The sequence below is a fragment of the Sylvia atricapilla genome, chromosome 7, assembly GCF_009819655.1.
Source record: "Sylvia atricapilla isolate bSylAtr1 chromosome 7, bSylAtr1.pri, whole genome shotgun sequence".
Classification (NCBI taxonomy): domain Eukaryota; kingdom Metazoa; phylum Chordata; class Aves; order Passeriformes; family Sylviidae; genus Sylvia; species Sylvia atricapilla.
In genome coordinates, this window is record NC_089146.1 from 7,063,926 (window position 1) to 7,089,461 (window position 25,536).

The following is a 25,536-nucleotide window of genomic DNA, read 5'->3' on the forward strand; positions in this document are numbered from 1 at the left end:
ATTTCCAAGGGGTTACTGCAATTTATCACAGTTCATTAGATCATAAATTCTTTGAAGCTAAGGGCTATCTTTTTGATGTTTGTACGGCCTCTAGAATAATGAGAGAGAGGCTGTAGGTTCTACCCTGATTCAAATAGTCATAGATCAAAGCTCTGAATAAGTAGGCAACAGAAGACCTTGGCCTTCCCTCATGAGCTTTCTTCTCAGTTGGGATAATTAAATGATAATGCAGATAAGAAATGGGTGACTTATTATCCACAGCTTAAAGATAAGGAACTGAGGTAATACTGAAGGTTTTCCACATATCTGCCCCAAATCTCTGTTCTCAAATCAGATCCCAAATTTTGAACTCTGCTTTCATGCCTTGAGCTCAAGATTAAATGTCTTCTCAATACCTGCTCTCTTAGTGAAAAAGATTAGGTTGCTATTTAGGGAAGACTCCAAATCCTTATGTGAAGGATTTTTAAATACAGAATCAGAATTTTCTGGTTCTGTGTTCACCTAATGGTATGAGTATCGCAATAATGATCTAGACTAGATTAATTTTACCACTTCAGCACCAGATTGAGGTCTTTTATTGGAAGACATAATATTTTTTATGAAGTAAGACGTGAAAGCCAATATTATTGTTGGATTAATCACCATTGTTAAATAATTTACAGACTACTTTCCATTTCAGTTATGTTCTCTTAAACAGTTCATCCAAGGTGTTTGTCTCATCTGCTGGGGGATCTAAGGTCATGATAATGGTGGTTTCATTTCATATCTGATGTTGTCAGGTTGAAATATTTTTGCACTTAAAATAGTCTAATAAGAAAGTTCAGTTTTCTAATTTCTAGTGTTCAATGGGAAGAGTATCTCCTGTGTTTCAGTAGTGCTCTGCACATTTGCTAAATGATAACATCAAGAGACAGTTATTTCTGTTCCAAATAATGTTGTAAAATAAAATTACTCTCATCCTAGCCAGATTTTGAAAAAAACTCTGTTGTGGATATTCTTCAAGTGCCTGAAGGCCAGGTGTGGAATTATGGTGGCCACATCTGTTTTATGGCTGTCTTTTATGAGAGATTGTGTAAAGAAGGGAACTTTTTCTCAAAACAGATTCACAAGAGAGAATACAGACAGGCTCATAAAACAGAAATCATCACAGACAAGACACTTCCAGTTCCCTGGAGGAAAGTGAAAAATCCTGTACAGCTAAACCAATGTCAGAAGTGCTTTTCTTGTTGAGGCCCATTGCTTGAGTTGTACTTGCTTCCAGAATCTGTGATGGAGCTGAAGAGGAGGGATTTAGAGTGGAGTTTGTGTTCCCTGTAGTAGCACATTCACAGACAATGAGGCAGAGGTATGTTAAGGGTACATTCCCAGCCTTGGGAAGGGAGATTTCCAACATGTTTCTGTTTTCCCATAAAAATCTTGAATGCAATTCCCAAAAATCCTTGAACAGCTTCAGCATTCCTTGTGCTGTGGTCATGAACCCCTAGCAGATGACGATGCTGTTGAACTCTGTGGTTGAAGAGCCATTTCCTCTCCAGCTCTTCATTTGCTTTTTCAGTTTGCCTCCCAGCTGTGCTGTCTTGTTGCTATTGCCCCTTTTCAGTCCAAATAATCAAAGCACCCAGAACCCGTGCAGGTTGCCTTGTCCTTTTTCTTTTTGTTCCAAGATACCCACTTAAAGATATTTTGTCAGAACTTCAAATACGTTGCACTTTCAGTGTCATGGCTACTGCTCTGCTTTGTCCCCTGTGTATTAATCTGCTGCATGGACCTTCTCTCTCTGCACAATTAGTTCCTTCCACAAGTAATTAATTTGATTTTGACTCGGCTATCCCAGTTAAATATTCTCTGAAAATTTCTTGAGGGTATTCTGTGAATATAGCAACTGAGAAAGACGTTTGTATTTGTCATATGTACCAATTACCAACACGTTTAAAGAAGTAAATGGAGCTTGGGAAATAGTTTCTAGGAGCAAAGAAAAAAAAAATCCTTTTTAGTTGAACACAGACATTTTCTCGTTCACTTTTATCAAAATGATGATATTAATTTCTGTGATTATAGCATTTAATTTAGCATGTTCATGTAAATTATCCATGTGATTGTGGATTACACTTTGAAAATTGACTCCACCTATTTTCCCACTGAAGTTACATTACTAATAAAACATTAGGCTCATTCTTTCTTTACAAATTAAGTGGTTCTCAGTGTAGGAAATTTACAGTTTAGGAAAAGAAACAGCCAACCAATGAAAAAAACAACACACTTCATGTTTCTGTCCTTTAATACTCCTCAGCACCTGTGTTTGGGCCGTGGTGTCTATTATTTGCCCACAGAATGTATGTATAAATTATTTACTACACACAAAGTAGTTCTGATATTAGATTTCAAAGAGCAGATGATCTTCTCTTGTAATGATAGTTGGAAAAAAAAAAAAGAAATTGAAACTCTGTTCAAAATGTGGGTTCCTTGAAAAGCCTTCCAAAATTTATATTTCAAAGCTGCTAAAGCATTAGCTGCACACACTTTTTGGCTCTTTCTTCTTTTCTGGTGTGCTGCTTGTCCTCTCTTTGACAGCACATCGATTCTCTGAATCAAGAATTAAATCAGGAGTCATTTATTCTAATTATGGTGCAGAAAGCCTTGCAGTGTTAAAAGTCCTGATTCAGAAGCAATGCAGTGTCCTTAAAATAAGCCATTTCTTATTTCACATTAAACTGGAAAAGGCCTTTAATAAACTGAGAGGCAGGGACAATAGTTATTTGTTCCTATTACTGAGGCTATTTGTGTTGGAATGAGGATTTTGTTCCTATCTGTGACTTCTGTTTTTTGTCCCACAGGGAATTCCTGTTTCTGTGTTCGTAATGTCATTGCATGTTGCCATGGCAAAAGTGTGATAGTACAAGTTCAGTATTATGTTAGTCAAGGACAAGGGAGGTAGAAATTGGATCAAAATAAACTTTAACCACGAAATGGGACACGTCTGTGGAATTTAATCTCTGCTTTTATAAAGTATTGTTAATGTTTTCTGGTACAAAAGAACAACTCAACTGCTTTTTAATTTGTCCCTATTAACATATATATACATGTATATAAATCCATCAGAGTTTCTTCCAGAACTTGTAGAATTTATTTACGTTTTGCAGAGGGAGTCTGTAAGAACTTCATGTCCTGCTTCACTTGCTAAAAGCTGAACGCTCAGAATTGCACAATCCCACCTTGAACTGGCACATGGAAACTCCTGGCTGGTCTTGTACGTGTTTGTTATGAAAGAAAGAAGCTGAAGCCTGTGTTCAGAGCCCTTCCTAACAATGAACTCATCTGGGAAACATCTCCTGGAAGGAGCAGCTGCTCCCACTGGTGTCATGGCCTCTTTGCTCCCCTGCCCCAGAGCTGCACCCCAAAAGTCCTGAGTGCATCAAAATGCTCCCAGTTTTAGGAAGCATCACCTTACTGGTAGGGCAGAGTGGTTTTGTCAGTTTTCTGAATTAAGATAGCTTTTGGTATCAAATACCTGACAGCATATCTTGGCTCTTTATAAGGGCTTTTTGTTTCAGCTCTGCTTCCACTCATTTTGGGGAAGATAGGCCTAATATTTGTAAGAGGGGAAAAAAAGTCAGCGGGACTTTATGGAGCCTAACAGAGTTCAAGCTTGCTGTATTTTGTAAAAAGGAGAGAGTTTCAGGATGCTGATACAGAGCCAACCAGTATGTGCTGCAGAGGAGCAGTGGGGTCGTGAAAACCAGGGTGTTAATCCAGCAGGGCCAATTTGTCAAATCAGGACAGCAGCTTTGGGTGCCTTATGCTGGGTGTTCAAGTTGCTGTGAGAATGGCAGCACTAGGCATCTTCACCCTGCTGTTCCTTTAATCGTAGCATTTTACTGGAGAGGTGTGTGCTTTTGGAGGGGCCAGGGGATGGGGCAATCTCTCCTTTCCATTTGGGAGTGCTGAAGAAGGTGATCTTTAACCTCAGCTCGGGTGGAGCCGTGGCTTTACTCAAGCAGTAACAACTAAAGGTTTTGTCATACAGCAATGCAGTGGAGTTCCTGCTGCATGGCCAGGGTTGCTGCTGGCACCTGCAGAGGGTAAGGGGGAAGTGAAGCTAAATGGTCTCTGATGTTTTTAACACTACCTTTCACATCTGTACAAAGAATGTAGGAGTTGTTGCAATTTTGGGCTCTTACGCTTAAGGTAGATTAAATCACTGCATTGGCACCTGGTTCATGGGAACAAAAAGAAAAAAAGCAGCAAATGGTATCGAATTTGTTACAGTAATATGTTTCAAAATATCTGGGACCTAGTGAAAAACAGTATTTAGTACATTTAAGGGCCTACTTTGACTTTACAATCGTCATGAAGAAATTATTCTTGAGTTAAATCGAGTTTTTGTGGTGCAACAGCAACTAATCTAAGTCAGATTATGAATTTATAAAGCTGAAGAATCTGTCCCCTCTGTTATTATTTACTTCTGAAGCTGAAAATTGTCTGAATTATTTTTAGGTGACTTTCTTCAGTGAAGGTAAATGAAATATTTTTTTTACTGGAAACAATCCAGTCAGGAATATAAATTTTCTAAATTGAAGCATTCAAGCAGTGTGATGTGTCCTCAGTGAGTATCAGTGAGGCTTTCCACATTTGAATATCCTTTCTAAAGGAAGTGTCAGGTTTGATAGTTAGGACTGTTTGCCCTATCTTGGTACAGAATGGTTCTATTGAATATTGGTTCAGCAATGAAAATTGTTACAGAACCAAAGATATGCTGTATTTTAAGACTGACCAATCAGTTTAGAGCTGCCACTTCTTAATTCTTGGAGTTAACAAACTAAATGGAATCTAAAATAATATGAGAGTAGCAACAGAGGGCTGCCAGAGCCGACAAGGATGTTATTGAGCATCTGTGGTTGGATAGCTCAGTCGTTTTCTACATGTCAGAAGCAATTCAGGCCACATGTAGGGTCAAGCTAGATCACATTAGTCAATACCATGCTCATTTGATGGGTTTTCTCCTGGTGTTTATCCTTAAACTCCAGCTGTGCTGCAGGAGGCTCTGCAGAGTCGATGAGTAGTGGCAGAGAGGCAGAAGGCAGTGATTTGATGCCATTGTGTGGTGTAAGTGTCAGTAGAGTGTGGATTGAAGTGAAAGAGCTGCAATAACTTGAGGATGGTGCCTTTGGGTTACTCACAGACATCTCCTGCTGCAGTAAAAGGATCTGACAGTTTCTCCTACCAAAAAAAAAAAAAAAAAAAATTCAAGTGTGTAAGAAGCCAAAACCGCTAACACAGACTCCAAATTTAATGTCCAAATTTAAGCACAAGAGATTCATTTTGGGAATGTGTCGTTCTTTAATTTACTCCTTCATTTTGTCCAGCCTCTGAGCACAGGATTCTTGCATGTGAAGGCTGAAGAACATTGCAGCACAGGTGAGGAAAGAATGCTGTCCAAAGAACCTGTGTGACCCAGTCACAGGCAGGGAATACGTGATGAGAAGTGATGTTTTCCAGTGATGAATTTGCTCTCGCTGCCATTTTTTCCTGCCCTTGTTTATTACATGCCAAATGTTATCCTTGGTTTTATTTATCAGCTATGGGAAGAGCACCTGGGATTAAAAGGAAAACAGGCCTTCAGCATGATATACTACTGGTGTTAGCATCGCTGCCATTTGTGCAGTGACAGAGTGTTCCCTTTTTAAGCCCTTTTCTTGTACATCAAAGTTTTTAAGAATTTTCTTAAAGTGACTAGAGCTTGCTGGCCTTTTCTGCTCCAAGCTGGACTATCCCTAAGATGTATCTCTATTACCCTCCTGCTCATGCTTCCTCCCTCAGAGCTGGAGTGAACAGTCAGCTCCAGCTAACACGTGTGGAGCAGAGCCAGGGAAATGTTCTCTCCTGTCAGTGCCCGAGGTGGGAGCTGCCTGGGCTGCTCTCAGCCTGTGCCTGCAGCCCGGGAAGCTGTAGGGGTGCCTGGTGGTGTGTGCACTGGGAGGTCAGTGTGCACCACCCCTAGTGCCTCTCTGATCCTCAGGTCCAGTCTGACAGCCCTCAGGGCATGGGTCAGTTTGAGATGTGCTCCTGAAGTGCTGGGGAGATGGATGGACTGAAGAAATGCTGGCTGTTTCCTCTTGTGCAACTGGTGTTTTCTGTAGTGACAGCCTGACAAGATGCCTGTGTTACCTTTCCTACTGGCTTTCTGTATTCCAGCCCGCTCTGACCTCCCTTGTCTTGGTCCTAGCTGTATTAGCATTATTTTATCTTTAAAATTAGATGGTTTAATGCAGAGCACAGCTTTGATAGCTGTGATGCGATCCGATTTGATTTTTTATTTTATCCTTGTTGATAGCCACCTCAGTATGTGACCATACTGGGGAAGATTTAAGTTTTGATCATTTACCAAGTGTGTCCTGAAGTCTTCTGCAGTTCTGCTTACAAACAAGCTGGGTTTGGTAATTCAAACACATATTCCTATTGTATTTTTCTTTTTGAGTGCCACTGTCCCTTCTGGCTGCAGTGGGACATGAGGAGGAATGTGACCTTGTGCGATTATTCCATTCTTTGGCCTTTAGGGTTACACCAAGCTGGATTCAGCTGACTTGGCCCACATGTCAGATTTCTTCCAGTCAGTGGCTCAATAATTTCTCTTCTTACCGCGTCTGACCACGGGTTAGAAGGCAGGATTAGGGCTGCCACATGTCCTCAGTTTCTCAGGTGTTTTTGCCGGGCTCTTTCTGGGGATTCCTTTTTCCAGACATTTGGGCAGGAGCCACATCCAGGTGAGGTGCACTGCTCCAGGGAAATGTTGTCTCTGTCTGCCAGCTGTTCAAAGATATGTTGAGCTTTAGTTATCAAATAATGTTCTTTTTTACTGATAATAGATACAGAGTGAAAGACTGCAGTGACTGCTTGTACATTTGATGGTGGAGAGCTCTTAATTACTGCACTTGTAGAGAATAGAAGAAAGTAGAAATTAAGCCAGTGGGGCTTTTTGAACCTAATGATTTTATGATCCTTTCTGTAATGCTCTCTTTTCTCCCCAAGTATTTCAATAGTTATTAAATAGATTTTTCTTTCTTTATATCCTAATTACTGTAAATATTTTCTATTTATGGATTAAATATCTGGTAATATTTGATTTCCATTACTTTTTTTTTTTTTTTTTTAGTTGTGCATTCACCTTTCTTCTTTGCCAGTACTACTTGAACACTCCCTCAAAAAATACGTAGAATTTCTTTCCTGTGTCAGGGCCACCATTTGTGCAGAAAATTAGATGTCAGACAAGCAAAGGATATCCAGGGAATGTGCTGATGTCCGCGCCACTTTTCTGCCTCGTGCTCCCACGTAGTGAGTTGGATTTCTGCTCTCATTGAGTGGCAGTCATGCCTGGGAGGTGTTTTTAAGGTGGCACTAGGGAAGTGTTCTCCAAAGGACAAAAATCCAAACATTTGTGTGCTCTGGCAAAAACTGAGGAAGCTGCTGCAGGTGAGGAGCTGAGCTGGGCTGTGGGGTGGGGAAAGAGAAGGAGCCCAAAATACAAAGTGTTGTTTGTTTTAGGGTCCCTGTTGTCCTGCTGTTTGAGTGATGGAGAAGGATCACGTGTGCCAGGCTGAGCAAAAACTCTGCCTGGGCTTATGGAGTGGTGACCAGCTTAGACTTTTGTTCACACCTGCTCCCTCTTCTCTTTCATTCTTGTTTTATACACCGTTGTTCTCACAATGGGGAAACATTTATCTTCCTTTCATCAGTAAATCAGCATCCCTGTACAACTGAGGAGGTAGAAGGAGCTAATTTGTCAAAAGCTGGCAGCAGGTATCCAGTAATTTTGCATTATTGTTTCTTTTTTCTTTCTTTATTGTATGAGTTTGGTAAGTACTGTTTTGTATAATTGCATTTAAGTCTGCCTAAAAGAGAACCTTTAATGTTCAGAAATTTCAGAGTAAAAAAGAAATGTGGCACTGTAAAAGACTGGGATTTTTTGGGGATTGAAATGTGATGACAAAGGAAAGCAGATATTTATTTTTAAAATATCCTACACTGCTCTCTACTGGAGGAGTGGAAGTTTACATTAAATATTCAGAAGTGCACCTAAAACTATTTCTTAATCAAGGGTTGAATCTATTAATTTTTTCAATCTCATAAGGTTAACTTTTCTTAATAATGGATAGAGTTCTTTTTTCCCCCGCTAAGCTTTGAAGAAAGGCGCCTGGATGTGATTTGCATGTAAAGACAATAAAATGTTGAGGGCCAAAATCTAAGCTGCCAGGGGAAGAATTACTGGAGATTTTCCTGCTAAAGTCAAGGAAAAAAGGTGCACTGTTAACCTTGACACTTCACCTGGCCTTGCTGAGACCTGTTGGCACATCAGAACAGCAGCAGACTTGTCAGAAATGTGAGGGGTTCTGGATACCTGAAGTTGTCTTGCCTTTGAATTATGCCAGCAAAGTAAAAGATGATTTACCTTTTAATTTAATAGTTTTTTAATAGTACAAGTCAAAAAGCAATTTTAATAATTTCACAATGGAATTGGACAAAAAAAAAAAAAAAAAAAGGTCTTGTTCATGTTAATGCTTAGGGAAATGTCACATTCTAACCAAGATATTGGTTAGATATTGTCTACATTCTAACCAAGATATTCCCCACAATGTCTGATATCTTATTGTATAAGACAGCCCTCTTGGCCATCACAGGGCTGAATTTTCTCTCAGTTGCTGTCAGTGATAAAACCTCTGTTGATTTAATATGTTGAAATAGTGTCTGTTAATTCTTTGCAGCTGCATTATCTTGCAAATCTTTGCATGGGGAGTGAACGCATCTGGTTGTCTGCTAACATTAGATTAGAAACAGTTTGATCTGAGGTGTTTGTCTTGTATGTGGCTGGCCAGCAGCTCACTTTCTTCATGGCAGACATCACTGTACATTAAAGGAACACATAAATGGTTCTGACTGATAGGATCTGTTGGCCTCTCAAGAGTTATTTCTGATTGCAGACAGCTGCAAGTGAAATGAGAATTAGTAATACGCTAGGAAAATAACAGCTCATCACTTTTGTAGGGAGCATGTTTGGAAGAATGGCAGACTGCAGTGAACAATGTGTGATAAAGAAAATGGCTTTAGCTTGCTTTGTTATACAAAATATTAAATGTCATCTGCTTCCATCTTTTTCAAGTATCCAATGAACATTCAGTATGATCATGATGGTCTTATTCTTAATACTAAAGCAACACATAAATATTTGAGTCTAGTGGCATGCCTAAATTATGTATCGTGTCTGTTTGAATATTCTGCATGGAGTACACCAACCTCAAGAATAATCTTTTTGCTAGTTGCAGACAGTAAATAGATGTAGCAGTCATTATGTAAACATTTTTCAGCTGTATTATGTGTTTGAACACATTACTTATGTAAAGAACACTTCAGCATTTAATGCGTTTATTAGTTTGCTTTTAGGATTAATAGTGAATGATCTAAAGAGAAACTGTTATTTTAAACTGTTATTTTCTATTTCCCTCTTCTGCAGTGAGGTGCAGGAGTCCTGTTAGCTGGACTCTCAGAACCACTTGGGTTTCATATGCTGGTTGCTCTGCATGAGTCGAGTTGCAGAAGGGAACCTCAAATGAAGCACTGACTTGCCAAGTTCCCACCTAAAACTCTGGATCCGCACTGTTCCCTAAAAGGGAGGTTTCACATCTATCCCTTTTGCTTTGAAATTTTTGTTGCAGAAAGTCTTCCATGCAGAATAATTCTATTATTCATGCCACAGCTGGACCCATTTCCTGATATGACAAATATTTGTTCTCTGTGTTTGTGCGAGATTCGGTGAGAAAAATCTGCCGAGAGGACCATGCTGAAACGACCACCTTCCCGTGCCATGGGGGTGGGCAGTTAGTTGTTAGTGGCTCCCCTGGACAGCCCAGTGGCAGCGTGTCTGCAGTGCCAGGGGCTGTACAAACACAGTGACCTTGGCAGCTGAAGCCCCAGCTTTGCAAATACATCTGTTTGCTTAGCTTAACTCTCACGAGCAATGCCACAGTAATTGGGACCTGATATTGAACACAAAATGATGGTAGATGAGATGGACAAGGTGCAGAGCAGATGAAAAAGCAAGCAATAAAAAGCTTCCCATTAAAACATTAGCTGTTTGTTAAGCCTTTATTGCACAGTCATTCTTCTGTTACAAACCTGTCTTGGTCTGAAATTCAGTCTATATTTTTTCCTAAACAAAATAGTCCAGTTCATACAAATATTCAGAATATCTACCCTTAATTGCTGGTTTTCCTTTTATTACTCTTACCAAGAAATTAAGAAAGGAAGTCAAGCATGAAATGTGTAAGCAATTTGAACACATATAAATTTTAAAAAAGTACAAATGCAATTAAAAGAGTTAGAAATAGATACAAACAGTGCAATCCATAGTATGGCCTTGTAATTTTTCTTGGTATTAGCACTTAAGCTACAAATTTTTGCGTCTCTGGATTAGACATGTCTTACTGTCTTTTCCTATGCTTAATAGTTTATTATGCACATGCTTGAATTCCACATCCAGCTCAAAACTGCTGAGAGCAATAGAAATTTCAGTGGTGATGCCTAATGTCAAAACCAACACTCATCTGGAAGAGAGTGAATGATTTACGGAATTCTGGTGGGTTATGTTCCATAAATGCTGATGTAACACTCATGGTGTTTCGATATTCTCTGAGTCTTGATTGTTTATTTCTTTCATAACTTACTGAGCAAACACAAAGAGTTTTTCTTCAGGTTTTGTCAGTCTTTTAAAGTGCTTTCAGCACTTTATCTTTCTGTTTAGAAGTCTGCTTCTCCCTCCCGTCCATGATCATAAATGGTAATTTCTGGTTTGGGGACCATTACTATAAGCTTTAAAATTCAGTGACATTTAACAGATTCCACAGCTGTGGCAAAAGCTTAATTTGATGCTTACATTTTCTGAGGCAGTAATGTGAATTAGCATGAGGTATAAGCCTCTGGGAAAATGTATTTGTGGAAGGATTGGTCTGCTGCTGGGATTTACTGAACACAGCAAAGATACCTTCATCTTTCTTGGACTACAAAGCAGAGGAGAGAGCTGGAAGGAGAGTCATGGGAAAATGACTGTTTCTTTCTTAGCTTTATCTGAGCTCGCTCATCTGGATGGAAGTGAGTGAATAAAAAATGTAGGGCAGCCCTGTGCCCTCCTGCAGAAGCAGCTGCAGGTGAGGCAGCACAACCTGAGGCATCTCTGCGTGGCCATGACCCAGTTCCACCCAAGGCCTGGCCCTAAATCTGTATTGCCAAGTCCTGGGCTGCTGACCCCAATACTGGTACTGCCGGTTTGAAAACAGCACGAGGGTTAGGAAACAGCCATGGATGAAGCATCTGGCTCAGCTGGCAGCTTCTCTGTGGGCAGCAGTGAGCAGTGCTCTGCTCATTGAACCTTGTCCACGCCTGCAGCTCTTGTTCCTGTGTTTCTGCAGGATTCCTGCTCTGTGTGTCACAACTTGAGCTGCTCACAAACTTACAGCAATTATGCTTCTGCCTCTGGTGTTCTGCCAGGTGTGGTGGGTATAAGTACGCTTGTGTGCAGATATCTGGTAATGTTGGTGTTTTAACCTTCCTCTTAGACTCTCATCTGATCTTACCTACTGCTCTGGGGTTTCTTTACTCACATATATCACTCATCTTTCCCTTTCTGTCTCTGCCACGTGCATATCCATCATGTCCAAGAATCCTTCTTCCTTCTCTACATGAATTTTGTGCAGCTATCACTTTTCCAGGCAAGGCCACCCCCTCGGTCTGAAGCCATCAGAGATGTTGCATGGAAGACATTCAGTCATCAGCAGAACCTTCCGCTCTGTTCTTCCAAACCCTTGGTCTCCTGGCTGGAGAATTGTAATAGTAGAGAATGTTGACAGCAGATGTGTGTGGTGTTTTGATTTACACACTTGTTTTCAAGGTGGGATGTCATATTTCAGAGTCAGTAGCAAATGCCTTATGAGGCTTCATTATTGGCGGAGCTGCACAGTTTCTTTGTAGGTGTACCTTAACTGCACTGACTACACTTAATGTGTTTGGGAGATTCAATAAAACTAAAAACTTCAGTGTTACTCTGTTTAAATTGTCTGTATCTTGATAAATTTTAATTCCCTTCAGAATGGCTAGGACTTAAAAATTGTACATGCCTGTGTGTGTCATGGTACACAGAAAACTGTGCTTTGGGGAAAAAAGGAGGTTTGTTTTTTTCCTAGTGTTATTTTAGCATATACATGTACGTGGTGTGACTTAACTGTACTTCAGTGTGAAAATTGGGCAATAGAAAATCAATTAGTGTGTTACACAGATGGGTTTCAGGCAGGATTATGATACCTTTTGTAATAGTGCAGTAGAAGGCAAGTGTGACTGTACAGAAAAAAAAAGCATTTCAATGTACTAATAAAGAAATAAGATCCCTTTACTATATATATATGAAAGACACGTGTTTGGTTTTCATTAAAACCTTACTCGGTAAAAATATGAACTGTAATAGAAACTACTTGAATATGACTCTTGGTTTTACATAAGCTGGAACCTAGTTGCTGTAAATCTGTGAAGTTACTATACCAAGCAGCTCTGAGAGGAAAATCAGTTCTTTTAATTTATCCATGTTGTGTGAATGTTTTAGTGACATAGCCCAAATGATGGGCTCATGTTGATTCATGGGAAGTATCTTCCATCTGTAGCTTGTATATGTATGCATATTTTCATTATCTTCTAAAAAAGAGGTATTACCAAAGTGGTAATTCCCCTGTGGAAAAAGGTACTTGAACCTCTAATTTACAGATTTGTACAGGATGTTTTTTTAAAGTCAATTTTGATAGTGCTAATATTAGTATAGAATTAAGTTCTTGTTATTTTCTTGATTAGAAATAGCTGTGTGAAGGTTTTTTATTTATCAGCTACTGAAACAATTGCCTTTCTAAAATGCTGTTTGAAAATAATTGGAAAATACGATTACTCCAGTTGATTAGGCCTTTAAATGCATAACTTACTGCTCACAAATTACAATCTTTTCAGTTTCTAGGCAGTACAGAAGTGGAGCAGCCCAAAGGCACAGAAGTTGTAAGAGATGCTGTTAGAAAATTAAAGGTAAGAATTTTTAATAAAACATAACTGGAATGCACTCCTAACCTCTTTTTCACAACGAAGACACTTTTTAGGTTTTCTAGGTGAATTCACTGGCTCTCAAAGTAGTTGCTTTTACTAATCTCTTTAGTCTGCAGGTTCTTCCTTATCAAGTCTGTATGGTCAGGTGTTCTGCTGTGTATATTTAGTTGTCTTGAAGATAATTCTTCAGAAATATTTATAGAGTTCGTGTACTTCAGTGGGTGATTCTTCTTCTTTGGGCTTGTTTAGGGCTTCATTAATACACACAAAGTAGCAAGGATTTGTTTTAGCTGCCGTCCCCCGCTATAGCTGAGTAATCAGACTTTTGCTATTTCCTCTTGGTTACATTTGCTTGGGCACCAAGGGACGAGGTGGACAGCTAAAAATATCCCAGTGCAGTGACTTGTTGAGGGTTGTTTTCAATTAACCTGGCTGTGCCTTGACTGCTGAGTGAGAGCTGGCGAGGTCAGAGCTCTTCAGACACTGTGAGCTGGGGCAGGGAGTGCTGATTGTTCCAGTCCTCTGGAATGGCACTGCTTCATGCTTAGCTGCTCTGAGCTATTGGCCCTTCAGTTTGCTTAGATGCTGAAATAGTTCTCCCTACTATTGCATTTTTCATAACTTTTTTGCAGGCTTTTCATTATTTGTTTCAACAAGTTCCTTGGAGATGGGCAGCAAACGTGGGGAGTCAGTATCGAAAAAATTGTGTTGTAACATGCTAAAGAAATGCAGAAAAGAAACATTGAGACTGCTCATGTAGCTCAGCTTTTAAGGGTCAGTTTTCCCTTGAGAAGGACATCTTTACAAGATGGATCAGTAATCTTCTTAAAGTATTGAAACATGTTCTTTGCTATTGTTTTCACTCCACCAAAATAGTACAGCTGCCTTTAAAGATTCGTTGAGTTGATTCTTAAGAGTGTTTTGTGCCAAAGGGACTTTATTGTGGTGCAGTTAGTCAGAGTCATTATCAACTAACTAGCTGTTTTCAAGTGGTTTAGGCTAAGTTGGACCCTTTTTTAAGCATTGCAGCATTCTGTCAGTGGGGGAAAAAAAAAAGTGTGGGTTGGTGTGCACTTGTGTAGTTTGTCTTTATAAAATTCCAGTGCCCCTGGCAAAGTCGGTTCTGTGCAGAAATCTCTCACAGGGATATCTTGCTGTGGAGCAGCTTTGCTTCTGGTTTAATGGTGTGTTATTGGACTTGGGAATAAACCAGATGCTGAGTGTCTCTGTCTCACTGGTGGAGCCCCAGTGGGCTCTCACTGATCACCAGAGGCTTTGGGTGGGTTGAATTCTATGATTCCATAAAAAAGGATTCCAAATAACTGCTCTCAGGAGTGTGGGCAAAGCCAGAAATGTTGTGTATATGTTTATGGTGTCACTCTGAAGTATGTAGATATCTGCTCTAACTTTTTACACACATTCCCTAAGCAAACTGCCTTGGAGATAGAAGTCTGAATAGCTGCTGCCAGAATCACATTATTTTCTTCAAGTTTGGAATTTTGGAGCTTAGATATCAAGTATTGCATGTAATCTTACATAATCAAAAGTTTATTAGAGAACTTCTGAAGTAAATAACGATGACTTTCTGAAGGACTCAAAAAGTCTTGGAACAGAATTCAGAGAGCAATGAAAAGACTTTTATGTTTGAAACAATCCTCAATTAATTGAATACTCATCTGAAGACTGACTTACGTTGTGCATCTGTAGTGTTTAAAGAGAAGCCTAGAGGTACTGGATTTTTATTAAGCACACATCTGTAGCTTGTTTTTAGAAAATGCTAATTGAAATTTTTTAAGCGAATAGAACAGCTTGAAAAACTAATGTCTTATTGAAAGAAATATTGAAGAAATAGAAAGTGGTTTGGGGGTAGGAGAGGTTTTTAGAAGACATGTAGATTCTGATACCACACATATTTTTTAATAGCTTGGAATTGTCTTTAATTGCAATGTGATTAATCATAATTTGTTTTTAATTAAAATCAATAGCTAGCAGAAAAACAACTGACACTTCCTAATGTTTAGAGCTATTTTTACATGTGACATGCATCACTCTAATGAGCTCCTGAAGTCACTTGCTTCCAGTGATATGCAGACCATGAAACACGGCCACGAGAAGCATTTTTCTTAAGCCCTCATGTCACCAAACTGACAGAGTCAAGATTTGATATACAACTGTTTACTCCTCTAAATTAAAAACCCTTAGCACAAAGATTTGGGTTGCCCAGCACAGAAACTGCAGCTGCCATTCCACAAACTGATTCTTCCCAGCAGATGGAGCTGATGTTCTACAGAAACGTAAAATATCTTGGACAAACTTTTTTTTGACGCTTCGTTGTACTTTTATCCCAAATACAACTTTTATATTTTCTTGACAATTTTTCTGGGACAGTTGCAATTAGAAGATAGTCTTTTTCAAGCAACTATGTTTAATTTTTCTAGAGGATTGTCCAGTCGTTTTATCTAGGTGGGATCTCCCCTTGTGTTTTCCAAGTGCTTGGAGTTGTACTGCCAGAGAAAGAAGCAAGTTGAACAGTAATCTTTTACAATGTGTTTGCTTATTTATTTGTAAGATAAGGTGAATTATTATAATAATTTATTCCAAGCCATGTTTTCCTTCCAATTTTCTAGTCAGACCTATTTCTAGAATGAAACAAAAACTAAAGCACATGGCACCCAGGTGCTGTACCCAAACATGCCTATGGTACTCAAACGTCTACATGTTGTCAAATCACATTTTATTTTATTAAGTGAAATGATTACTTTCCTTGATTAATCAAGTTTGTAACTTCTCGACCAGACTGCAGGAATTTCTTATAAAATGTTAGAAGGGTTGCCAGAGGCAGAAACAGGTAGGAAGAAGAGATGGGAGGAGCAGCATAACCAAAGCAGTGGTGAGGAAGCTGCATGGAGGAGTGCCAGGGAGAAACCAGAATAAACACCTGAGTTTTGGGCTGTTTATTCCAAGAGTCTTCCAAAGGATGTTTTTGTGAGGGCCAAACTTAAGGCTGTTTGTTGACCCGGCTTTCAGCTCATTGTCCTTCTTTTCCTCCACTTTTCTTCTGTAAGTGGAGATGACCAGACAAAATGCAGATAGAATGAATCACTCTGAAACCACTTGAAGTATTTTTCATCATGTCCTTGACCTCTGAGGATACACAGAGTGAAGAGTGCTCGTTCACACACTTCCACACATGCAGAGAGGCTGTCCTGCTGCTGCCCTTAAAGGACCATCCCTGGATGTTGTTGTGAGCTCCATTCCGTGTTAAAGCTCAGTTTCATTTGCTGTTGAAAGGACAGAGGAGGGTGGAGTACAGAGAAGCTTTTAATTTTGGGATAAAGATATTTGCAGCCAAGCCTTCCAGCCATGACTGCTCTCTTTGAAGTACTGCAGGAAGAGGAATTTGTGGTTCAGGACCAGTCAAGGACACCCTGAAGACCAAAGCAAGGCAGATGAGAAGAGCTGAATAAGAAAATACCTGTTTACCCTGCCTCTCAAAAGAAAATATATAACATTAAACCCTGCCCCTTCCTCCACCAAAAAAAAAAAAATCAACGAAAACCAATCAGGAAAAAAAAAATCAAAAACCCACCACCAAAGAAACCCAACAACCCCCCAAAACTCCATGCCGCCAGACAAAATAACCAAAAGATCTCAAAATAGCAACAACAAAGCTGCCCACCCCCAAATGAAACAAAACACAAAAAATCTGTCAGGAAGTGAGAGATGGAAAAAAAAGACTGCACAGTCTTCTGCACTGTGGGTAATACATGCACAGCCTTCCTCTCAGTCCAGTGTGCGTGTGGAAAATAAAACACAAGCTAATCCATAGATACACACCTCTGGATGACTTTTTTCCCTGTCCAGATGTTTATTGAGAGGTTGAATTTTGCATATCAGTGTCTTCACATCCTTTTCCTCCTCTTGACCGCTGTTTTTCAGAGGCCGTAGTTTTGTTATGCCCACGTCAAATGTCCATGAGCATTTGGTCTATAACATGACCAATTAGATGACATGAAGGCACTGCAAGAAAAAAGGGGGTTTTTTTCTGACATGTTGCCTTATAATGAATATTGTCATGGAAAAAAAGGAGAAAAACATTTTCTCCAAGACAGGTTACAAAGCTGCTTCCCAGCTTATCCAACGACCCTGCCCTAAATCAGGGCTGTTTTAAGGTGTGAAGTGCAGGGTGGCTGATTTCTCACAGAATGAAGGAGTTTGAAGCTCTCTTCCCTGGGATTGAAGATTAGCACCCAAATCACAGGAACATCTATCTCCCTTTTGATGTCTCAACTATTTTTAATTAAATCTTGAATTGCGCAGGGAGGTGTAAATATTAAAGAGAAGCACATAGTTTTCATTGCATGGCTGAAATTGATTTATAGATATATAGAGCTAATTAGTCTTAATGATTAATTCTTTAGCTCCAGTTCCTGGCTGTCTTGAAAACATGATTTTTTTTTTTTCCTCCTCGTAGGATGTTTGCAAAGACTTGAGGCACAAACACATCAAATTTAATTTTAATAAGACTCTTAAGAGTTTGCATTTTCCCCTGCTGCTGTGATAAATTAAAAAATATATGGGTGGGTTTTCTTTTTTTAATTTTTAAAGCCAGGTTAAACCATAGAAAATAGGTTTTTTCGTATCTGTTCCTTTCCTAAAAATGCCATGAAAATATAATGTTAATTCTGAAGCAGCTGAATACAAACTAGCCCATCCCACTGAGCTGGACCAAACCTGGAGTTCATGCCTGGGAACATTATATATATAAACTAACAGTTTAAGAATTTGGCCCATCCTGTCTCATTTCAAGCCATGCTGTGATTCATTATAATTTTATATCATTTTCCATTTTGATGCCAAGGGGAGGCTGCAGATTTTTACCCTCTTAAATAATCTTGTTACTGTGCGAGATACAAATATTACTCAGTTTCAAATGTGTGCTGATAGGAAAATATAATGTTTGTGTATCTCCCAGGTCCAGAGGTCCCTTGGGGTCCTCCTTAGGTAGAAAGAATGACTAGAAATAAATAAAAGAAAATTCCTGATACTTGACTCAGCGGTGGGATGTGCTGTTCAAACCCCACACAAGTTTGGGGGGTGGCTGGATGTGGCATTCTGGAGAATGTCAGATGTAAAAGAAATTGCTGATCAGTATCTGTGTGCTATCTGTTATTGCACAGGACAGTGGGCAGGAAAAATGCTAAGAGATGAACTGCCACGTATTTTCTGAATTAATCTTTGTGTGCCCTTCACTGTACCCAGTAAACCTTTGATTAAAAAGCCCATCTGTCTGGATGTCTGTATGGAAGGGGTTCTTTTGTGATTGGTTTCTTTCACCATTGGCCTGGTTTTGATTTTAGGGAGTGTCTTAAAGTGGGCTTTCCAGCCCTTCGGTAAATATCCTGTGAGTTTTTTTCTCTGTTTTGTCAACATCCTTCTGCCTTTGAAGCCAACAGTGGATAACATTTGAGTGTTTGCTCACAAGCAGCTGATGCAGCATGGCCATTGTTGTCATCTTAAGGATCTCTTTGAAATACCTTCCCAGTTTTGGTTTCATGAGAAGGTCCTCAGTTAGTGGAAGTCCTGCAATGTTATTCAGACTTTATTCTTCCCTCCTCACACGGTAGTCTCCCAAGAACCAAAGTTTGTTGCCACACGTGGGATTTGCAGGGCTGCTTGTAGGAAAACAACTGGCTCAGTTGGGACGCCAGTCTGTGGTGTTCTGGTTGATGAGGTTCTCTCTGTTATTTGCCCCTTCATCAGTCTTTGTGCAAGCTTCCTCTGTAAGGATTTTAGATTTCAGATCATTAATTTTCTCCCCTTTTTTCCCCCTCTCTTATTTTCTTCTGCCTGCAGATTTTATCAGTAATTATTTTTCTCCTGGTCATTGTTCAGTAATGTCATGCTTAAGAAATAAACCCTGCTGGAATACATTAGAAGCATATCTTCCCAATGACAATTTCCTGTTTATAACTACATCTGGAGACTAATGTAACTAACTTAACTCATACTTTCTTTCTGTTGCTTCACTTTCTTAAATATAATGGCATATACAAAATGCAGAGTGGACAAGCTGCATTTTTTGTAAAATATTGATCATCATTAATTTCATGTCACTTGAATTCTCTAGTTCCTGAACCGGATTTCTGCTTTCTGAGACGTGGAGACATGGTAGGGTTAGTTCACCCTTTTTTTAGAATTGGCACAGAACTGCCTTCTGGAACTTGCTCAGTGTTATAAGTGTTGACTACTTGGAGCACGCTTTGGCCAGCTGTTCTAAAACTTGTGCAAGTTGTTCACATCACTTACTTTAAAACCTTTTTCTTTTAAATGTCTTTTCTTTAAAAACTACAACTGTTTCCATGTAGCTGTTGTTTGAGACTCTGGGATGAGTGCTGTTGGAAAGTCAAGCATTCCATCATTGCTCTCAATACATACCGTGAGTTTAATGCAGTAAAATCAAATGTTGCTTGTGCTTTCTCTTCCCTACTGCATAGAAAGACTCGTGCGTGGCTTGTTTGCAAAGGGACATTTCCAACAGGTCAGGGTTGGTTCAAGTTGCTGTTTCAACCTGAGTTGTGCCCCAGGGTTATCTGTTCCCTGGGTGTCTTTCTGGGCACCATTGAGTTGTTGGGAATTAGGATATCCAAACTATCCGGGTGATCTTTGGATTTTGTACTCATTCCATTTAACCTGGCCAAGTGCAGATGACTGAGAAAAGGGGTCACTCATGTCCTCAAAGTCCCACCCAATGAAGGGACATCAGGAAATTACAAATCAGAGAGGAAAGCTGGCAGAGTGCAGCTAATGAATGAATGCATGATCTGAAAATTATCTAAAGACACTTTAATTTTTATATTCATCTTGGAAAAAAAATCTGTGCTAATAAACCAATGGTTGCCCTAACTTTTTCCTATTTAAGCACAGACTTAAAAGGCTAACTTTGCAGTGTAAAATTTAGGATAGATTTTGTGTGGTTTAATGAGTGATTTTTATCGAACAAAACATATTTTTTTCTCTGTAGTGAATTGTAATTGCCCTTTGAAGTCAACATATGTTGGCCAAAATACTGTAAATCAGCAATTACGATTTTTAAAATTTTATTTTCTATAAAATGTCTTTTTAAAACATTAAAAGATTCATATGGAATGGCACACCTCAATAAAAACACAGAGAATAATGTATATTAAAAGTGTATGTAGCAAGACATGGGCTTGAAGTTAAACAGGTGGATGAGAAAAGGACATATTGCAAGAGGTATATACATGATGCTGAAGAGGCAGAATTAGAAATTATATTTTCTTGGCTCTCAACTAATTGGCTTTCACTAGTAAGTCCTGTATGAACCTTTATAAAATATATGGCCAGAGACTGTAACAGCTCTAGATGTTGAAGTGCAAATAGATATTTCTATTTAAGAGTTGGTTTTGAGAATGGCACAGAGGGGTTTAGATGGGGGATAGTTGTTTGGGGTTTTTGGGGTGGGAGAGTGCTGCTTGTTTTCCCAAGTGTGTGATACTTACCAGCTATTGGGGTGCAGGAATAAATAATGAAGCATCTGGGTAAGTCCAGTTACTGTGTGAAATTAATAGGATTAATTATAAATGAATGTTTAGCTATTAGAAGTCCAGTAAGTATGGACTTAATGAGGAATAAAATTGAGAGGAAGGGAAAACCAGGTTCATTCTGTGCTTTTAAGGTGGTTCTCCAAACTAGCTAATCATTTGCCATGAACAAAGCTGCCTGTAAGCAAAATGAAATAAAAGAGATTGACAATCATATTGTGTAAAGCAGATGTCTTATGGGAAGGTTTTCTGAGTACTGGTTGGAAAAGGATCAGAGCAACAATCCAGACCCTGAACTGTCACTTAAATGAATAATTCATTGTAAGCAGAGTTTTTAAGGATCTTTTAAGGGAAAGGTGTCAGTTGGCTCCAGCCAAGCACTTCTCAATCACAAGGCAATTTGGACTTGTGTATTCCAGGTCTGATAGGACAGCACCTTGGTGACACTCTAGATTCTTGAAGGCACTAAATGCCATTGTCCACACTGACTTCTGGCACAGAGAATTTGTACTGATGGGGAATTACACACCCTCTTTAGTCTCAAATGGAAATGTTGAGGATAATGTGATCAAACATAGACCTCTGAAGCAAAGACTCCAACTTCTGGCCTTTAGTGGATCATCATCCTTATTTATGCATTTGAAAATGCCATTCCAGGCTGTCAAAGACTTGATAGTAAAAGGGCAACATTTTGCTCTGGTAACACAGCAAAATATGGAGCAATCACATATATTTGCTAAGAAAGGTACCCAAATTTAGGGCACTTCTTAACTGTGATGCAGGAACAAGTTTGAGACACTGTGCTGATTTTATGGGAGTGTTCATGAGAGAAAGATAAGTGTAGAAAAGGAGATGGAAAAGGATAGAAAATGTATTGGACAGGACATATTACCCAACCCAGTCATATAAAGTGCTGTCTGGCCATCATCTAGTGGGCTGCAGGCAGATAAATGCTGAGAATGAAGTAGATAAGTATTTCTTAGTTGTTGGCAACTGTAGTGCTTTCAAATTGACCCTGCTAAAAGTGACTGATGGAATATCTCAAAGGAATATCCAGAAGTACCCTCCATGGAAGTGAGGTTAGACATAGCAGGTTGTGGAATTCCCTGCTCAACAACCAGGCAGCTGCTGAACTGAAAGTGTTCATGTTTCTGCTGCTCTCAGAGAAATCTCATGCAAAAGCTTCAATTAAGTGCATAGAAAGCAGATAAAAAGTTTCAGGGGAGCACGCTAAGTAATTTTAAAATACTTCTTCCTGAATTTTAGGAACATTCTGTAGTGCACAGTTAGAAATGCTGGTCTGTGCCCAGCTGAGACTCTTGGAATAGTTGGTGTTGTTTATGGGAGGCTTATTGATGAAGGAAGCAAACAACTTCAGGTGGAGGGGGTTGAGAGAAACTGAGAATTAATAACAAATAAACTTATTAATTATGTGATTGCTGTTGTGCTTTTTTGTGTTGCAGTTTGCAAGGCATATCAAGAAATCTGAAGGCCAAAAGACGCCCAAAGTTGAGTTACAAATCTCAATCTATGGTGTAAAAATTCTAGACCCAAAAACAAAGGTAAGAAACTTGATGTGGGTTTTTTTTTTTTTTTTTTGCTAAACTAGTAAATATTTGTTTCACTGGTTTTAAGGCTTTCATTATTTTGTATTTTTAAAGTGTTATAACAAAAGCCATTCTGTTGATGGAAAAAATCTTCTGAAATACCACGTTTTGTTACACGTGGGTGCCATCCTCCCAGGAAGGTACATGATAGTCCTGAAGGCACACTGTAGCTAATATGACATTCAATCTTTTTAATCCTTTCACAGCAGGACTTTTAAAGTTTGAGGAAGATGAAAACAACGAGCTGAATAAATGTTCATACTGCATATGATAAAAACCTTTCCATATATATGCTGAGTGTTGAATTTGGAAGATTCTTTTGTTCCTACTTAATTGTGGAGTAACTGCTGCATTCAGGCAGTGGCAGTGCTTTTTCTCAGATGGTAGCTGTAGTTCAAAGCTACAGATGCTTGCAGCCCATTTTTGTTTCAGATTCTTCACACAACCAGAACTCAACAGTTCATGCATAAGCAGAGGGGACAAGAACTATCCCATGTCAACTTTAACTGGAGTTTTTGCATCTTCCTTATGCTGTAGGGCAGACGGGGCTGTTAAACGCCATATCCTGGCAAAAACCGTTTTAAAATAACAGTTTGAAATGCCAAAAGATCTTAGCCTTCCTGCAGGGATTAACAGAAAGCTGTGGGATATATGTCTGGGGGAGTAGGAACATTCTAATCTCTTAGCAATGTTGTTATTACCACTCAAGTAGTAATCAACTGTGAGCATTTTATTTTTTTATCTCCCCCCCTTAGTTTCTTGTAGCTGCTTGTAAATTCAATCGAGTTTTTCTTCTTCTTGCACAGTTTATAAAATGCTTTAGGAAATTCAATTTCATGTTATCAGCACTAACTAGTCTTTTTTGCACAGTGTTTTTGAAACAAAGCACTTCAGTATGTTACAGAGGAATATTGGGGTTTAGTCACATAGTGACTATTAATGGCAGTAGGAACACAAGGCCAGCTCATGTATCAGGACCTGATTCTATATTTGGCATTCTAAAAAAAGATTATATAAAAGTGTTTCTGTCCTTGTATGATATAAAATAATTATGTGGACCTGTAAGCCTCACAGTGCCAGGGCAAGCACATGTAATTATTTCTGTGTGTTAAAGAGCTACCACAGGAGAGAGATTTGGGACATGGGAGAAACAGGACGCTCAGAACAGCTGTAAAGACTGAGAAAATGAACTCACTTGGGGCAAGGGGAAAAGATTGCCCATAGGGTGCATTTTTTTTGCTATGTGGCTGTGTGCAGAGAGGGCCTGGCCTTGTTTATGGGCTCACAGCAAGCTGGGAACCCCAGTGCTGCACAGACCTTTTTTTTTTAATAGATAATAGTTCACATCGAAAGGACATATTTTCCTTTAAAGAAAATATTGCTTTCCCATGTAATAAGCCAAATAAAATACCAAGAGGAGACTTGTTGAAGAAAAACAATAAAAAAATAGTTGAGATAGTTTATTTCGGTCTTGTCAAGCTCTCACAGCTGACCAGCATTGCCATTGCAGCTTTTTAAATAGTTGGAACCTGCTTTTTAATGGAAAATTAAATACAGTAGCAAAAATATCCAAATAATAATGCCTAAAAGCTGCTTATGTGGCACCTCAAGTAAACAAGTATTTATATGTCAGATTTATTTCTCTTTATTTGGTTAGCAAAGTAATTTTATTTCTATTTTCTATATTTAACGTAGCAAAGTAAGGACTCAAATCAGTAAGTCCATTTTAACAAACCTTGGAAGATGATGAAATTTAAAGATGTACATCTGGAAAAAGAAGAGATTACTTTACATAATCAGGCCCTAAATAAATTGCAGAGGGAAGAGTAAAATCAATTTTCTAGAAGAGAAATTACTGTCCAAATAAACAGTTCCACATGAATGCTGTCCAAATAAAAACTTCCTATTTACATTCAGTAAAAACAGGAGTGCTTTTTAGGAGATGAGTTTGCTAACTTCTGTTACATTTTAAGTCCATTTTTGGGTGCTCTCATGTACAGTAAGGGGCATTCAAAAACATTTATTGCAGCTTGCCTGCTCTTATGAGGAAATCCAGAGCTTTCCTTTGTGCATCTTTATCCTAAGAGAGGGCAGTAATTTGTTGAAAATGACCTTTTTGTTTGTTTGCAGGAGGTCCAGCACAACTGTCAGCTCCACAGGATATCCTTTTGCGCGGATGACAAAACTGACAAGAGGATATTTACTTTCATATGCAAAGACTCAGAGTCAAACAAGCACCTGTGCTATGTGTTTGACAGTGAGAAGTGTGTAAGTACTCGGGACACTGCAGGGCTGGAGGTCACTCTGCTGCTGAGGGGTCTGCCTTGAAGTGAGGTGGGAAGGGTTCATGAAACACAGCCTGCCTTTTAATTTCTCAGGCCACTATGGTAATCTTGCAACTTAGATGCATTAAATGAAGGAAGAGTCTCTTTCTTCAGTGATCTGAGGTGGTTTTCTGGGGTAATTTCTCTTGCTGCCCAGCTCAGCATCCTGGTGGAAGCATCTGCAATACTCTTGGAGAACAGGCTCCATCCCACCAGGCTGGAGATGTTTGCCAGCTGTTTGCTGTGACCACTGCAGCTCTGGGGCTGAGATACCCTTGCAGGCTTTTCAGCTGATGTGTCTGTCTCTGGTTTTAGTGTCGGGGTTTTGTGTATTGTTTGTTTTCTGGGGATTTTTATTATTTTATCACAGCAAGGCTCTCCCTTCTTTGTCCACCCCTTTCCCTGCCACATCTCCCAAGTGTGACACCACAAAGCCCTCCCAGACAGCTCATTGCACCAAGCACTGACATTCTCTGGTGTCTGAGACAGAACTGTTATTCCTTCCTGTATTTACTTTCTCTGCTGAAGTTTAAGTAAGTGGTGTATCCATATGTTCAACTTTTACTGGTCCTGCTTTGGCATCACTTGTTTCTGAAACCTTGGTCCTCCATCAGCTTCCTGTAGGCTTATTCTATCCCCATGATTTTTGACACAGATTCTACATTGACTGTATAAACACATCATAACACAGGATATGAATCAGCGTAGAACTAGTAAATTATTATACTTTGCACATACAAATGCAATTTCTGCAGATTTTTTTTTTCTGAGTATACGTAGTTGAAAATAGTTGGGCAAATAAATACTTGTCTGCAGTATTCTGAGTGAGCTTTTATAGTACTCACTAAAATAAGTGTTGAAATCCAGATTTAAAACCAATAAGGGTCAAAATATCCACTGGCATGAAAACGTTATTTCATT

At 39.2% G+C, this 25,536-nt stretch overlaps 1 protein-coding gene across 5 annotated transcripts in view; it reads left to right on the plus strand.

The window, feature by feature from the left end:
- The window catches only part of GULP1 (GULP PTB domain containing engulfment adaptor 1), a 125,837-nt gene that overhangs the window by 71,112 nt on the left and 29,189 nt on the right, over positions 1-25,536 (plus strand). For all 5 annotated transcript variants that reach the window (XM_066322508.1, XM_066322510.1, XM_066322506.1 and 2 more), the window contains exons 4-6: positions 13,030-13,101; positions 22,148-22,246; positions 24,422-24,559. In XM_066322508.1, the coding sequence (XP_066178605.1) occupies positions 13,030-13,101; positions 22,148-22,246; positions 24,422-24,559 (309 nt within the window). The remainder of the gene's footprint in view (positions 1-13,029; positions 13,102-22,147; positions 22,247-24,421; positions 24,560-25,536) is intronic.